General features: G+C 32.0%; 1 protein-coding gene across 1 annotated transcript in view; it reads left to right on the forward strand.

Moving 5' to 3' along the window:
- LOC124369410 overlaps positions 1-17509 on the forward strand; it is a 36520-nt gene extending 19011 nt beyond the window's left edge. Inside the window, exons 5-7 of the mRNA XM_046827417.1 lie at positions 3465-3592; positions 10335-10457; positions 13704-17509. Coding sequence (XP_046683373.1) covers positions 3465-3592; positions 10335-10457; positions 13704-13732 — 280 coding nt within the window. The 3' untranslated portion in view covers positions 13733-17509. The remainder of the gene's footprint in view (positions 1-3464; positions 3593-10334; positions 10458-13703) is intronic.
- The last annotated feature ends 1290 nt before the right edge of the window (positions 17510-18799 follow it).

Here is an 18799-nt window from a genome sequence, read left to right on the forward strand (position 1 = left end):
GGCCATTTGGTGATCTGTAACAAACCAACTACAGCAATTCTCCCGAGAGAACTCAAGCAGACCTCAACTCCAGCCATCTCAAAATCTAATTCAATTCCTACATTAAACCTCAGTGGCTCAGACTTGATTCGATCTCGAACTAAAATTGCCTACTCCACCTCCCTTATAAAATTGACGCTGAAAGGATTGGGCCAGATCAAAGTTAATAATTTTTTGAAAAAAATTTATTGTTTCGTTTGTAAATCCGTGTTCCGAAACTATGAAGATGTCTTGTTTAAGTTCCTCACATAGAAGAGAAAGTTCATCTAACTTATTTGTTGCAGTTTGAGCATTTTGTGGACTATGCTGAACGTAGAATTTGTTAACAAAGTTTTAATGCCTGTGTTTTACTTTTTGGAAGAGGTTTAAGTTCTGTGTTGCAACTCTGGGGTGGAACCTGTGTCCCTAAAAAATCATCTGTACAAGTTTTGTTGTCAAGTTTTGTTATAGTTGTGGTAAACACTGGCACTGGACTGTCTCTTTCCTCATGTGACTGCAGCACTTCTGATGTAGTTGAGGTGGTGAACTCTGCTTCTCCTCCAGGTATATCAGTGATCCCTTTGACAGCATCCACGTACGTCTCATGGGGAAGTGTAATTAGTTCACTCTCAGTAGCTTGTGGAATGACGTAACCTCGTATATTTTTGGATATATGATTCTTAATTCCAAGACAAATTTGGTTTGAGGAGTTTAATTTTAACCGCTTGCATTAAAGTGCAGGCCATGTTTGTATGATCATGCAAGGTATATTTTAGTATTTGGAACAATGACAAAGTTGAGTTATCAAGTTTTTGAGACTCTTATGTATTTTGATCAGTTTGATATTGGATCTTTTAATAGCATCATTGGTGTTGAACCCCAACTTAAATAACATGATTAATGACTAAATGATTAAATAACAACGGGTTTTCTCCTATACATTTTGTGTAATTTAAGTATAAAACTTTTTATAATTGAAAATGTACTAATTTAATAACTGGGTAATTTTCCTGTTTCATGAGAGAACTCAGCACTTATTGTAATACATTGTAGTTTACAGTATTCCAATACCTTTTTAAATTACAAAAAAACTCTTAAAAATTGGATACAGTATTTTTTTTCAATCATAAACGAAAGAGACGAGTTTACTGTTGGAACTTTTTTTTACTTGCACATTGCACTGACTTATATAATAAATACATTGAGTAAAATTATTAAAAAATCTATTTTTGTACTACAGTTTTGAAACCATTGGAGATAGAGACAAACTTTAAATGTACAAAATGTTTATTTTTTAAAGACCTTTCTAATTATGTACAACACAACCTAGGTTGCTATTTGATTTTTTTTAGATTGGGGCGGTTAAGTATTTCAAAATTCTATGTATTTTTTAAATGTGTAAATTTTGGGATAGGGTGGCATTTGATGATATTTTTCGATAAGCCATCTCATCATTATTTTTCAATAAAAATATCGTCTCTCTCTACATTTGTGCAGGTAGTTGCAATAAATTTACCCACAAACCCCTGATTTTTTAACGTTTTGGTGTACCCTGTACATAAGCGGCAAGATAGGTTCAAAATTTTTCCATCAAAATAATCAGTGAAGAAATACCTTTAAAATGATGTATAACTCAACATACCTTTACATTTGAAAATTTTCCAAAAACCACAAGGGGGGGGTTTTCCAAAAACTATCCTTTTGGGGAGTTTTAGAGATTTCAAAATAATTTCTCCGAATTCTTTGGGGTGGAAATAGGGGGGTTTAAGTTGTTACGAATAATCTACCTCGTTTGGTTTGGCCGCTATACGTACTGTACGGGTGGTCTGCCTCACCCTGTATATGTTTTTGGTGTTACGATTGATAAATAATGGAAGGTAGGATATATATCTTGTTAAAAACTTCAGAAAACTATAGGATGTAAATTATAATATGAAAGATAGTAAAAAATATCTAGTAGTATATAAGAGTCATCATGTTTAAGACTTTAGAATTACAGCATGGTGAAACCATGTTACAAAGCTTCATATAGAGTACTTTAAAGTAACATTACAGTCATCTCATATTTTTAGTTAAGTACAAATAATACAACACTGAAGACTGTATAATTGACCTTCACCGTCATCGTGAAAATTTTGAATACTACAGTAACTAAAGCGGAATAGGGATGTACCCTAAATATACATAGCCTAAATAAAATATAAATCAATATTCCTCTAATTGACTTTTTTTAATTACTTAAAGAGACTCAATTTGTTCAGCATATAATGTAAAATGAAACAGAATATTAGATAACTAGCATCTAAGTTTTCCGATTCAAATCATGTCAAAACATTTACACACAATTCATTTTTGAAATATTTCACCCTCAATGTGAAGAGCCGTCTTCAGTCAACCGATAAACTTAGATGTTAGATATAACACTGGCCACGTAAGCCTAAGAATTAAGATTGAAATGTCAGATACTTGAAGGAAGGAGGTTATTGCACTCTACAGGGTGTCCATTTTTATCTATCTGTGTCACAATTGGTATCGCATAAACAACTAAATGTGCAGGGAAGTCAAAATTTTGGTTCAAAAGTCAAAAAATGTGATTTTAGAATTTTAAAATTAGCCACCATTTTCCAATATGGTGAACAAGTTTAAAATTTCTTCCGGAACACCTTATATTTTCGTTAAATTTTTGATATTAAATTCAATTTTAAAACGTTTTTATTCTTGGCAATTTTATTTTTAACTCATCCATTAAATATCTACAGCGTACTAAAGTTTTTAAAAATTACTGGTTTAACATTTTTAACTGTTGTGTGAGTAATTTCAAACATAATAAAAAAGTGTATGACATTATTATTAAGTGAACTATTATTAATGTGTGTACATTCAATAATAAAACCTTGATGTAACTGATAAATTATAAAGTATGAAAATTTAATACTTTGAAATAATTAACAATATAGCTGACAACCAAGTGAGGTTGTATGGAGACGACTACATTTTATCCATTGCAGATAAAGTATTAAAACTTACTCATGAATATCTACTTTTTCATGCAAATATCTTATTTTTAATCTTATCAGAGAACAATTAGTCTAAATCGAGTAGTGCGTCAAATTAAAAGTATCTATAATGAGAACAAAATGTTGCAAATTGGACCTCAAACTGGTAAATCCATACAAAATGTCGGCTTATATAGCTTCTTATATCCAGTGTTGATTGTCAGGGTTTTACTATTCTTGAACTTTTTAAAGATTCTTGCCAGAAAGATCATGGCAACTGTTTTTTGGGACAGTAATGGTGTGATTTTGCTTTATTTCCTTGAACAAGGCTCAACAATCAATGCAGAAAGGTATTGTGAAACACTGCAGAAAAATACACTGAGTTCTCTGTCCTATGGCTCTAAGATTCTCATTCAGCTGATAGACTCACATTGTCCTCTGTTGTTCCAGAGCAATGGCTGTGTCACTGGTGATGGTGTGTGGTAGACTGGGGTCTGCCTCTGGCTCTAAGATTTTCAGTCGACTGATAGACTCACATTGTCCTCTGTTGTTCCAACTTCTTGCAGGTTTGCTCATATGTAAGTATATTGTTATTTTTTACAATAATTTTAATAAAGAAATCCCAGAAAAGAACTTTACCAGTAAATATTTAGAATAGTTAACAAATGTACCATTTAAAAAAAGTCAAAGTTCTTCTGGAATTTTAAATTATAATACAGGTGTTCAGTTTTGTATTTACTCTTATATTCAGTTGTGCTGACCAATCATCGGTTCAGTATCCAAATGTTCATATCCTTCACTTAATTTATATACCGAAATCCTCAATGCTGAAAAGTCATTTACTAGTACACCTCAAATTTAACAGTATAATTTATTTGGTTTTTGTTCTTTAAGTTAAAATTTGAATGACAGCTTAACTTACATGTGGTGGCATTTTCTATATATCTGATCACTTATAATACTCAGTATGAAAGTTGGAAAAGTATCACAGAAATGTGGCAAGTCTTTCAAAAATGTTAACTACTGAAATTTGTGTCGTTTGTACAATATTGTAACATCACTGCTACTGTTTGAATACCGTCCAAATTTATCATTAATGAGAAAATATTCAGCAATTACTAGAAGGCTGTTCTGGAACACACTCAACAGAAAGCAAATAAAAACATTTGTCTGTATTACCTAAAATTAACAACGAATGCCATTGTTTCAAAGAATAAACAGTCTGCAACATACCTATAGTAATAATCCTTACATCTTAATAGGTTAGAATCACTGTACTTATCAATTAAACATATATGGAAGTTTCAAAGAAAACCTGATTTATATGAACGAAGCGGGCTTACATGAGCTAACCTTGGATAGCATCGGTTGCTGGCTGGAGTAAGATACTGTGTAGTGTTCTCGCTGGTTCTTTTATTTGAAGGGAAATGTTGGATCATTTTAAGTAGATGGTACAACATCAAATTTTGTCAGAAACTGGCGACAGTGAAGTGGGAACCATGTAAAAGATTCAAATGGCTTTCGAAACCTATGCTATTGGCATCTCGCAGATTAAGGAGTGATACAAGCGGTTGGCAGAGTGACCATCATGAACACCATATAGTCACTGGTGATAAGTCAGCACTATTACCTACATGATTCTGTGATCATCACGAAATTGGCACCTCCATCTTGTTATTGCTCCAGCACATTGCTCGCACTTCATTCATACCTTTGGTGAGTTCACCTCCCTCTTCAATTCTTGCCCCCTCATTTTGCTCAATTCCCTCGGAAGGTCAATATATAGTCTGCAGTCAAGGTAGCTGCTTTTTTTCATACAGAGCGAGTCGATGTTGGTAAGTCACAAATGGGATGCATGCCAGATGTGGAAGTTGTTGTGAAGATGGTCTTGGGTCTCAGTGTACAGAATCACCTCTCGCACATACAGGCACACATGATCTTGAATTCTATGAAAGCATCTTTACATATTTGCATAGGCTGTACGTTACCAAGTATCCTTATAGCTTGTTTCTGCAGAATGGGCTCTCTTTCCACATTATAAATTGATGTACCACTCCATACAGGAGTAATTCACATCTTATATGAGACTCATACAAAGCAAAGTAGGCCACATAGCTGCAAAGTAGGTAGCTTGCTGTGTTGGGGTCAGTTATGTTTTATTGCATACAGGGCAGATAAGACTCATCATATGTTGTCAGTGTGTTGCTCCAGGTAAGGTTGACAGTATTGATAAAAAGTTAACGGTCAGAGACAACATTTGACTCTACTCTACCTAGATCCTTTGCCTTAGCTGTGAGATCACTGGCTTATATGATCCTAGTGTTAAAATAATTAAATAATTCTGATGACATTGGTTTTTTGTAAGTTTCTTTAGTCTGTATGTCTGTTTGCCTTTTTACTAATAAAAATCATAAATAATAAACTAACTCTCTGTTAATGTATTTAAATTAATTCACGTAGAAACATTACAAATAAATTGTTTTAGTTTTGTCGTCATAAATATTATTCACCTCATTTTAAAACTTCATTTAAGTATATTTTTGTATCTTTGTTACTGTCATTTTTGTTATATAAATATTTTACCACTATATAGAATTTTTCTTAAATGGCCAGTGCTAAGTTAGTCTTGATCAAAATTAAATATACATATTTCAATATTATAACATAAACTATTCATAAATTATAAAATTTGAAGTCAAATTACAAACAGACGGGCATACACTTGACGAAGTAAGAAAGAACCAATGTTTAAAGGAAATTATTAAAATGGTTTTGTTGATCAAATTAACCATATCCTAAGTTTTATAGCCTAGAAACCCTTAGTTTAAAGCTTAAAGTATTTTACAGCCTCTTGTATTATAAAAATGCCACTATCACATTTAAAAATTGGTCTCACTCTATTAAGAATGTTATGTTTTTTAACCCTAGTAGTAGGATTAATTTTATTTTTAAATGGTGGCCACTACCCATTGTTAACCATAGTTGGTCTTTTATGAGCATATAACCGTAGATTTTCACTTCCAAATATTCTCCACAAGCTATCTACATTTTCAGCATTGCTCACACATCCTGAAATTCCTTAACTAGATGGTTGGAATAGGTAAATAATTTAATATTATGTTCTATTTCCTGCTTCATTCAATCTCAGCTGTTTTTCTTTAATACATTTCCTATCTGGAGAGGACAAATAATTTCAGAGCGTGATAGCGTTTGGTCTTGGTGTTTATAACCAAGTCCGGACTATAATATAGGCCAAACTTACCCCCCACTACCAGTCGCTATGTCACACAATCCGTCCAGCTGGATGTATTTTTCTCACGTATTTATCACAGCTGATTGATTATAAACACATGAATCATCTCTTACTAATCATCTGCTACAGACTCTTTTGTTCTTTAACCTGATGTAGCCAGCCAGGGAATCCAAGGAGCCCAACCCCCCCCCCCCCCAAATTTTCAATTACTTAGTAAACAATTATTATTATTTAAATAATTCAGTATTACTGACATGTGCTGCTGAAATATCATTCTCAACCAAGAAATGGGTCAAGGACATTTTAAGGAGCAAAATGGGGCCTTACTCTCTGTCCACTACGGAACAATATCAGTTGTCTGGACCCTCCCCCCCCCAATTTTTTCCTGGCTATTTTTTTGTTGTATAAAGATTTACAAAGTATGTATATCACTTTAAAATATAATGTTAAAAGAATATATAACCTATTACCTTGTACTGTATTGACTCTTCCCCTTATTCTGTTTGATAAGATCCTCGCACAGGCCAGTGGCCCATGAGGATGGGCAAAGTAAGGCATAAAAGGGGACCGGCTTCTCCTTAAAAAAAAAACAACAAAAAACAAAAAAAAGAAAGAAAAGATTTTAATAAAAAAACTACTCTTAACCCTGCGCTACTCGCGTGATGTTTTGTTACGCCAATACTCGCATGGGCTACAGTTGTAGCCCACGACTTTTTTTTGTTTTTTGTACAGGGACATTTAACCTTAGCACTGTTTTAGATATTTTTTATTATTTCCAACATATATTCTTACTTAAATTAATATTTCAATGTATTACACAACAATTTTTAAATAAAAAAATAAAATTGTAAAGTTACGTTATTTTGTATTTTGCTGGTTTTGAAAATTGCCTATCTTTAAGGTCGTAAAACTTAAAAAAAGTTCAGGACATGAATGATGGAAAAATACTTCACTTATAAACATGTTTATTACAAAATCAATAAAATATATAAATTAGTTTTAAATTGCTTATTTACATAAAAGTCAATATCTTACCATTATATGTACATTTCTGAATCTTTTTCATTTTACAAAAACTCTTGAATTTACATTATAAGGTTCACTTGTTGTAGACTATAACATAAAACTCTGTTGTCTTGTGGGATAGGTTGACGTCTAGGTTCTTCTATTCCCAAAATTCGCCTAGCTCGAATTTTCATTTCAGTGGGTAACACTGAGGATTCCAGGCGTTTTCTGATCTGGGGATGAAAAAGTTCCCAAGCAAGATGGTCTAGAAATTCCCTTCTAGGCATTGAAGTGTCCATATTGTTGAACTTGTAGATGCGTGAAGCATTTATTGCTGCATTATTCACAAGCCCAAAAAAAATTACCATAGGCCAGCGCTTGGTGTTTCTTGATATATCATACTTAGCACACATTTGGTCAACTACATCGACTCCAACCTATGTACGATTGTAGAATGTAACTATTTCTGGCTTTTTTAACTCCCCACTGTCTAGATCAATGGTTTGGTCACTGTGCATTGTCGAGAGTAGGACGATTGCCTTATTTTTCTTCGGGCAATAAGATACAAGAGTCTTTTTTTGTGGTGTGCAAATATTGAGGAATATAATTCTCGGCTTTTATTTGCCTTAAGATCTTCGGTTATGCCAATTGCGTTAGACCTCATCGTACCAACAATAGTCAACTGTTTTCTTCAAATAATTTTTCAGCCAAAGGTATTGAAGTAAACCAGTTGTCCATTGTAATATTCCGATTTGTTCCTGCAACTAGCTCACAAATTCGAATTGTCACGTCCTCTGCAGACTGTGACACATTGAAAGGTCCTAGAGGCTGCTTAGCCACATAAACTTCTAAATTTCACACATGCATGGTTTTTGCACAAACTAAGGCTAAATCCTTGATCTCATATTTTCCTGGTTTACTTGGAATGTAAATCTTGAATTGGCAGTTGCCTCTAAACTTGAACAATTGTTCGTCAACAGTGTAATACTCACTGGGTGTGAAGAACGTCCTAAATTTCTGCACAATCAGGTCAAAAAACGATCTAATAGGTGCTAGATTATCTACAACTTTTCTTTGTGGACGATCTCGAATATCATCGAATCGCATACACCTCATTAGAAAATGAAAAAGATTTTCACTCATTGTCAAATAACACGATTCTACGCCACTTCCACGATTATTGTCCCAAATATGCTTTGTGTGTTTCCTTCAACTGCCCAAACAACCAGAGAGAAGTAGAATTCCTATAAAAGCACGAATTTTAGTCTTATATATTGGTCTTGCATCTCTTTCACGCTCAAATTGGTCTTTTGTAAGTAATATGTAAATGTTAGTTCCATTTACTATAATTTCTATAACATCATCATCAAAATATAAATTAAACAATCAATCTCAGTTTTAGTGTTCCGAGCCTCACCTCTAGGCCCGGGCAATCACAACACAATGTTTGATGCCCTTGTACGAATGTTAGATGGATCAAGAGGACACTTATTCCACTTCATCACTCTCTTCTGTTTGTCCTTGGAATAAAAAACATGACCTAAAGGAGTATTATCTTCATCATCACACTCACTCATGTCCTGTGGACTGGAAGGGGAAGTAGGCGCCATTTCTGCATCTTCTTCATCGGATAAATGGATTTCTTCTTCCACATGATCTACTTCTCCATCATCACTGTCCACGGCAACGCAATCCTCCTCATCAGAACTTAAAGGATTGTCAAACTCATCAAGAATATCTCGTTTGGTCAATCTGGCACGCTTCGGATTACTCATGACACAAACAATCGCACGGGCTACAGTTGTAGCCCAGATCACTTTGAAGTAAAACCACACGGACACCTTTACTCTATGCAGTGCAAGAGCACACTGACTGGGCTGATCAGCTATTGGTTTGAAGGTACTGAGGCTCAGACCCTCCTAGGAACACATCACTCCTAGTAGTAGGTGAACAAATTACACTGGGCTACACATGTAGCCCGCACGAGCACCGCAGGGTTAATAGTGATATATATTCTCTAGCAGGTATGGCATTTAATTATCTTCTATTTCAGAAGAAAAACTATAAAATATTAACAATTATGAGGTGGAGCACTTATTCTTATTGAATGAAGTGGAGAGGTTGGGTGGGTCTTATGATGTCGCAGTATCAGGTCTCCAACCAGTACTATACTGGTGTAAAATATTACGGACTTAATTTCACAAGCGATTCAATAATCTTAAACATTTTTAACCCTCACAACAATGCTTACACGTTAGCTACAGAGTTGCAACTTACACATGTGTGTTAGTGTGTTTGCAAAACATTCTGGATGATATGGTGTGCAAACTCATTGCGACAATCACATGAACCTCAGGACTATTTTATGGAGAAACAATCCTTACTTAAAAATGTCCCTTCTGTTACAGCAAAAAAATATCAATTCTTCAATATATAGAAGAATATATATTTCTTATATATATATATATATATATATATATTGTTGTTGTTCTTCAATTCTTCAATATTACTTTTTATTTCAGTTTTTGAAGCATTTCTGTGTTCCAGCTTTAAACTTGAGATAAATATTGTCAGTTCAACCTAAAAATAAAATATTATATTGATGTTTTTTAAAGTAAATTATAATAATATTGGTATATTTTTTACTTTAACGTTAATACAAAGCTTCTTCAAACAAATATGGTTTAATTAATTTTATAAGGACTAGGAATGTGAAGTAATTTTTACCTAATACAGATGTGGACAAAATGGGCTTTCTAAACCAGAACCAAAAGGGGTTTTCCTTTTCCTCCAAAAATTTAAAAAGCTGCAAGATTGTTTTCTACCCTTTATTTTGTTAACATGTTTTACATCAGTTGAAAGGAAAAGGGGAGTAGGAATTGAATGAAAAATGAAAAAAATTTAAAAATGTATGAAAAACCCTGATTTTTGTAACTATCCTACTTCTTCCTTCTTTATTTGGAACTCAAATCAACCAAAAGTGAAATCCAATTCTAAATTTGTATTAAATTGTAACAATAAAACAGTATATGTCAATTTTACATGAATGTGAATTTTTCTAGGTACAGCGATTCTACCACTCTGTATAAGTCTGAAGGATGGTAAACCCGAAAACCTGTTGAACCGCCTCAAACAAATAATACTTCCGTTTGAATTAAAACATTCAAATACTGTAATAAATTCAGGTAACTGTTCTGCCAGTTCTGTTTTAGTTTTAAAGTACTTACTATCAAAATAATAGCCTTCAGTAGATGTTAGTCAGTAAGCAAATCTGTCTGGTGTTCATTGAACTAAGCTAAATAACTAGAGATAGATTCCATACAAATATAAATCAATATAAAATTTATTTTGACTTAGGTCACAATATCTATGTGATAATATTTATTTTTTATGTACATTTCATTATAAATGTCCAAATATAAGTGGCAACTTGTAAAACATGCTCTCTGCAATGATCAAAGATCAATTTTAAGTTATTTGAAGATATTTGACTTTGTAGTCATTATTCTTATGTAGTATACATATTTCTGTCATTAATTAATGTATATATTTGAAATATAAATTAACAATTATTATCACTGCTAAGCAGTATATCGATAAGAGTTTATAAAACCTCTAATTTGTTGTAAAGAAGCTAGGACTTCCATTTCATAACAACCTTAGATGTGATGTGCAGCTTCAGAAGATCAGAAATACAATGAGTGGATAACAGAAGGAGGATTCCATAGTTCTGTGTGTAGGCTGGTTCACATTTTGTTTTTGTGTGAGTTATTAATTTGTTTAAACATGGGTTTTGTGTGTGAATATTTTATTTTATTGTTTGACAAATTTGGTTATATTAAAATTGTGTGAAGACTCCATTACGATGAGTTAAGGGATCAAAACCACTGTTATCCATTTTCTCAATATATTTAGTGTTTGTTCCTATTTCTGAATTAAGAGCCAGCCGTATTGAACAATCTTAAATTTTACCCCATAAAAACAATACTATGTTTGGATTAATTTTACACCCTGATATTCTCATTTTAAAGATATGATTAATGTGCATCCAAAATCTTTTTAGTACTTTTTGTGAAGTTTTTACGTTTTAAGTATTAAAATGATAAAGTATACAAATAAATTTGAAATGTTTTTCCTGAATAATGAATAAAAATATTGAAACTAAAAAGGTTTTGGATGTATATCAGTTATATCCTTAAAATGGGACATCTTCCGCAATGTTACAACTAAAGCGTATGAAGTTTTAACATTGTTCTTAGTAGGCTAAAATCAAGGTTGTTACCAGTACAGTTTACTCGTAAAGCAAAGGGCTTTTTTGTACTGTTTCTTCAGCCAGGTGACCTAATACATCATTACAACAATAACCATGGTTAGGAAATATCACCTTAAATCAAATTTATTTCCACTAATTACTGAAAAACAGAAGTAAATATTTTATATGGAAAAAAAGAAAAACAATTTAGTATATTTAGTATTTGGATATAAAATGGATAATACAGTATACAGTAATATTCAAGTAATACAATTCTAAATAGTTAACGCTAAATACTTTAATGCAAAATAATATTTTTTAAAACTAATATCACAAAGAAATAAATCCATATATCGAAAGCCAAAAAATCAAAAGGCAAAAATAACATGGAAAAAGAGCCATGGGCCTTAATGGCCTTTGAGTAGATTCGATTTGAAATTTTTAGGATTAGGATTTTTATCTTGAGCAGTGTGTAGTTTGACCTATAAAATAATGTAGATCGACATGTTTGTACGTTCAATTCTAGACAATTTTTATGTACACATAGGAAATGTTAATGCACTATTTTAAAAGTACTGTATTTGCAATTGGAAAGCTTATTTCCATTCTTTGTTTCAAGGTATTGGAGAAGATGTCCGGAAATCTAGAGTTTTTAGGTTTTAAGCCTAATAAGCCTTAATGTATTGAATATAGTATGATTTTAGGGACATTTCAATTAAACTAGCAGAAAACTATGTTATTAATTTCAAGGCTTGTCTGGACTTGCCCTATCTCTGAATCTGCACAAACAACCTATAAGTTGAATACAATGGACGTCCTGGCTTCTTATTTCCTCAAACAAGTTGTTAACACATTGACTGTTGATGACATGTGGTAAGGTTATAATTAAGTCACGCTATATAGGAATGACACAGAGTTGCATTATTGTTCTGTTAGGATTGAATCAATTTCCATAAAATCTTTTTGCTCAAATAAGATTGTATTTGTTAGTTTGGCCTAGTTGTCAATTTCTGTTGTTGCTGTATCGCTATTCATTTATTTTTCAGATAACATAATTCAGCCGTACAACCCTGTTTTTAAAAGTGAATGTGTTACCACCTTGCTCATTGAGGTTACAGAATGGCTGTATTACACATTATTTACTATGTAAATACAGGGTACTTTTCTAAATTATAATGCCTGGAATTGCCTTCTAAATCATTAAGTAACAATGTACAGGCTGTTAAACTTGCTCCCTCTCTTAAATTTCAAGATATACTCTGAGTGCCAGATGCTTTTTTGGAAATGACGTGTCTAGAGCTCAGCTAAGCACCTTGTCACCATAAAGATTAGTATAAAACTTCACAAAATAACAAAAATAATTAAATATAGAACATAACATTAAATAAATAAATAACAAATTAATAATTACTTTATTATTTTTAATTTATCAATTTTACTCCCCATGTACAAAATGCTATAGACCTGCTCTCATACACAGGCTTACGGTCATTCATTGTGAAAAATCTTTACAGGTTGTTAGAAATGAAATCAAGTTAGATAGTCAATTTTACTTCATGTACTATGTATAAAATGAATTGTTACATTATTTAAAATCGTTCATTTAGCAATAGAACAACAAATATTGGAGAGGTCAATATAGACGGCACTCAAAGGATTAAATAGAACCAGATGCTTCTGGTACAATTTAAAAGACTGTACCAATACTTGAAGTATGTTTTGAATAATTCTTTATTATGCTGCATTTGGTGTAAAAGGCGGCACACAAAATTTTGAAATAGGAACATTTAACTTGTTGCCTAATCGAGTAAATGGACTTTGAAAAACCCATTACTGTCATATACTTAGTTACTAATACATTTGTTGCTAATGTTGGGTAATCCACAGGTTGCATTCAGAATTAATTAATACTAAGCACTATTTATTTGATGTACAGTTCAATTAAGGAAAGTTTTCAGTTAAATAGTCGATAATATATACTTTTGAGATTAAGTTAAAAGAAATGGAGGATATTTTAAGTTATAACAAGTGTGTTGGGCGTTAAGTGGTAAAGAGAACATCTAATTTAGTAGATTTGCTTGTGAAATACAGTTTTTGTTTAATTTATTTTAGAAGAAAAGTGTTGTAATTTAACTTACAATGATAAGTAGTAGTATGTTATTAAAATGTCTGTTTATAGGATTTCTGATACGAGGACACATTGTGTGATCAGTGTCTGATTTCAATGAGTAAATGTGTCTTACTTTACAATAGTGCAACACTACAACTACCACTGAGGCCATCCACTCTATTGTTGTTGCTGATATTTTAGATATTGACTTTTAAAAGGCCAAGACCAAAACCTTTTACTTCAGGTAGGAAATTTGTCTCTAAAGAACAATGATCACATAAACACTTCATGTAAATGACAGGCTATTGCATTGTATGGCAATAAATCATATAATTTGTTTCTTTAACTATGTATGCTAGAAATGTGCAATTTATTTAGCGCGTAGTTAGAAGTTACACTGTTCCCCTTGAAAAATTCTTTAAATCATATTTCAGTACTTAGTTAACGTTGTACAGGATTTGCAGAACCTTGTATAGTTTACCTGTTGATCATGGTGTCTATCCATTATGAGACAAAGTCAACTTACTTTCACAGTCAAATTAAAGTTGATGCAAGTTAAAAAATGAAATATTTAGCGCCTTTTGTAAACTATGATATACAAATTAAGTATAATAGTACTTACCTCTTTAGCACTTTAAGAATACTTAATCAAACAGTAAAAATATTACTTATATGGGTACTATGAAGAGCTGTGATATTCATTTTCTAAAACAGACAAGTAATTAGTCTTATTAAAATATTTTGAAATTTGTGTTGCTATAGTTTACTGAGAATTAGTTTTAATATTTTTTAGTATTGCCTTGAATAAAATGTGCTTTAGAAATAAAAGACTGGATTTAGTACAAAAAATGTAAGAATTTACCTTCGTAACTGGTGCAGAGTACTTTGCAATAATTACTGAACCGAATAATTAGTATTGCTGAATAAATAGGAAATGAAGTTGTCAATTATTTAAATTATTATATAGAAGTTAGGATTTAGTAAAGTTATCTTTCAGTTATTATTGTTTACATATGTATTTTAAAAACAACTGCCTTTAGCTAATAAAATTATGTAAACAGTATTGTATACTTTGTAAGCTCTGGATTTGCCATTTTATAGTAAATCAAAGTTTCTTTGCTATAAAAACCTTGAAACTATGTTTTAACCGTTAACCTTAATAATGAAAAAAATTTAAAGTTGTGTTCACACCAATTTTTATATACATTGTGATATTTTAGTGCATCTCTTACTAATATTTAAATGTTTTAACCCTTTTAGTGTTTCTTTCCAAATATTTTTCATAAGTGCCTAGTTGTTATAGTTATTAGTTGCCAAAGTATACTAAAATTGCCATTTCAGTGGCAGTTTTCTCTGTAAAACAGTCTAAGAAAAGTTTACTCTATCTGTATAGTTGTGATTCAGGAAACACTGAATTTTTTATGGGTAACGTGTGATTGTCACACAGCTAGGCTGTAGTTAATATATAGATGCATTTACAAGGAATATGAAGACAAAGGATGTAAGAAAATCCTCACCTCGAGGTTTACAAACACAAGATCAGTTGATATCTGCCTTTATCAAAGATAAATTGCTCTGTGAAAATACTGTGTATGAGTAACTAGAACACTTTTTATTATACATTAGCAACTTAATCTGTTCTCTAATGAGGAGAATATGTTCTAAACCTTTTCTGGTATTTACATGTTTTATGTAGATGTTATGACTGTAGTAAATCCACAATTTTCTCTCAGAAAGTTATTTATTTTAACTTATAATTAAAAAAAAGGTGTTGCTGTATAACTTAAGAACGTTATTACTCTCTTATATGCTTTTAACTCACAACCTGTTGCATTAAAAGGGTTAAAACATGTTTTGTGTTGTAACGCTTTGACCACCATGTCATTTCTGCGAAGTTCAAAGTAAACCAGCAATTGGATCCTTGATGGTGATAAAAGAACTGCTGTCCTTTGAAAAATTGGAGTCCAGTGAAAAACTAACAATGGAGGCCTTCTGTCCTTCCTTACATCTCCCTTGTATCCTCTACTACTCAAAATCAACGTTACGTTTTATCAAGTTATCCCCATAATTGTGAGCCACTGGCCAAAGTATCTAAACTTCTGGCTACAAAAAACTGTTTTTTATCAGTTCAAATTTTAAATATTTATCACAATTAAAAATTAAAGTAAAGATGTCTTCTTTCACCAGTTGAAGTCAGGACTAAACCTACAACTAGCTATAAAAGTGTGTTTGAATCAAATCTCCATAAATCATTTAACTTTTTTATTTTAACTCAATTTTAAGTATTAGGAAGTCAAAATGAAGTGACCTGGATAAAATATAGGGAAATAACAACATACTGTATCAATCAAAATTCAAAATCATATGTACAGTATGTTAAATTAATTTGTCTTGTATTTAGGGACTTTACTTGATTTGTTTCTTGTTGATTTAATTGTTTCTTAAAATATATAGTAACCAGTTTCGATTCACAAATTCATGACAATTTTCTTAATAAGTCCTCAAACCAATGTACAATGTACGATTGACAATTTGTATTTTCTAACAAATCCAATAAAACAACATTCACTGTAATTAATCTGTACTACCCCTCATGTATCACATATAATACAGACACGAAGACCTGGTGTGAACAATTAGTATAATGACACTACATTGGTGAGTTGTGGGAGAGAGGTGTTCTAGGAACATGTAGGGCCTGTCCTTTGCTCTGGGATTGGTTGTGTGCACTTTATTTGATCTCAGTGTCCTCAAAGAAAATGAATATATATTTGTTATTCACAGCATCTTGGATGTCCTTACATGCAATGTTTGCCTCGGCAGCAGACTTGTCAAATGAGTGCTATGGATTATAATTTTAACATATGAAAAACAATACAAAGAGATATTTTCTAAAACCAATGATTACAACCAATTACACTTTCTTTCTTTCTAACATACAAGTAAATAGTTTTTGTATGTTTGTCTGTTTCCATCACCAGCAATCTTCCTCATTGAAATTTGGTGGCTTTTACTATCTCATACAATCAGATGTTTGTAGTACAAGAGACATTTTTTAAGTAAGGGTTAGGTTTTACGAAAGCAAAGCATTTTTCAAGAAAAATTTAATTTTAGTTTCTATATATTCTCATTATTTTTCTTAGTTCCCTTGTTTATTTAGGCTTTGTCATACTTTTAAAAAAGTCCTTTTCAAAAACATTTGCCACCTATTCTGACAGGCAGAAGTTGATGTTCGTTTTCACTGTTTAAATACTTCCCTGCAAGGTTGTGTTTCAGGTGCCAAGAAATACGATGATCCAAAACTTAGCTGAAAGAGTCAATAATCTCCTTAGTCTATGTTTTTTCCTCACTAATTATTGTTTCAGTAGCACTCACCATATCTTCAGTGATCACAGATGGTCAACCTAAAAGTCATTAAAGTTTGCACAGCCACCCTTAAACTTTCTCACTTTACCTTCACTCATTGCTTTATCACCACAAATCTAACAATGTATGCCTTCAGCCAACACATTCCTTGCATTCAAAACATTATCACTGGCCGTATCTTACACAAAGCAGGTGGTACAATAAAGTTTAAAATTGTACAGTTAATCCTACAGGTTAGCTGGATAATTACAAATAGGGCATGATTATTTGCTAGGGATGCTGGGAGATGTGCACACTCGTTGCGAGACCTGTCTGAACTACAGCAGCCCTAATAACAACTCTTACTTAAAAAAGTCCTTTGTATTTCAAGAGTTTTTAAGCGCTATCTCTATATGACTATGGTGGTCAAACATGTATAATTAATTTAAACTATTATTACTTAGAAATGTACTTAATAACTTGCTAAGTACTTCAAAGAAAATGATGAAATAAATGTTTTGTTGATTTTATGTTGTCCTATTTCATTTATATCTCTATACAATCCTTAATGCAGACTTAGTAAAAAGTACTAGTGTAATTGGGCAGTTAATTGTTCAACACACATTTACAGTATTGCACTTCTCTTTCTACACAGATATATCTCTAATATAATGGCTAAGGCTACCATAATTATGGTACAGATTGTAACAAACCACCAATGTCTAGCTTTCAAAAGAGTTAAATCGGCACAGATGACCGATTTAAAGCGTGTGCGTACTAAATTGATCCTAAGAAATGAGTTTAAATTCTCTTCATTAGTTTCACAATCACAGCACTCTAAAATAAGAGGATCCTTTAATAAATATCCAATGTAAACATAGATTGTGTTGTACAAAAATCTAAAGATCTTTTTAACATATATAATTTTGTAAGGAAACACTTTTCTGTACGGTAGCCTCAAAATAAATGTGTGGACATAAGTATTTTATGGGATTCATGTACATTTATTTTGAAAGGGAATTCCATTGTACTGATTTCAATTAAAAATTACATTTGGAATTATAATTAAATGGGCTTCTAAAAATATCTTATAACCTATTTTAAAATTGTTTTTCCAAATAAAAAATGTTGTACTTTTCAAAATAAAAAACGAATGTATTCAACATGAAAACTTTATAAATACTGTACAGCTGTAAAATTTAAACTTATTGTCTATCTCTATTCAATAAAAAACAGTTACCAAATATTATTTTTAAGTTACAGTCAGTTAATTTGTGTACTACCATAATAGTTCTTGTAAAACATAGAGTATAAGATAAAATTCAAATCAATTCACTAAAACAAATGCTATATAAAAAATGCGTGTCATATGGCTGAAACTTTGTTGAGTAACTGTCAACAGATGAACAACAAAATCCAGTAGCTTTTGTTTACGAGTACTGCCATCTTCACGTTGAGCTTAGAAATTTTTCAGACCACCCTTGTGTGTGTGTGTATATATATCTATATATGTGTATGTGTATAGTATATGACTTGCCTTTGGCTCGCTGGGAGCTATGCCCCCAAGCCCCAGATGTAGGTGTTGATAAATTCGATGATAAGAGGGATTAAGTATTCTTTGAATTCAGACATGAGGTTTAAACGTCCTCTGTCTCAATCTAATATGCCAATAGTGTTGTTAAGTCTCTCTGCCTGTATGTATTAATATTGCACAAAGCAATTTTGGACCAATGGAAATAGTACGAGACACTTTTATACGTTCGGAATGTTTGGTACTCTAAAATCTCTCTGTCCCTACCTACTAACGCAGGTTTAAGAGC

This window comes from Homalodisca vitripennis, chromosome X (genome assembly GCF_021130785.1).
Source record: "Homalodisca vitripennis isolate AUS2020 chromosome X, UT_GWSS_2.1, whole genome shotgun sequence".
Lineage (NCBI taxonomy): Eukaryota > Metazoa > Arthropoda > Insecta > Hemiptera > Cicadellidae > Homalodisca > Homalodisca vitripennis.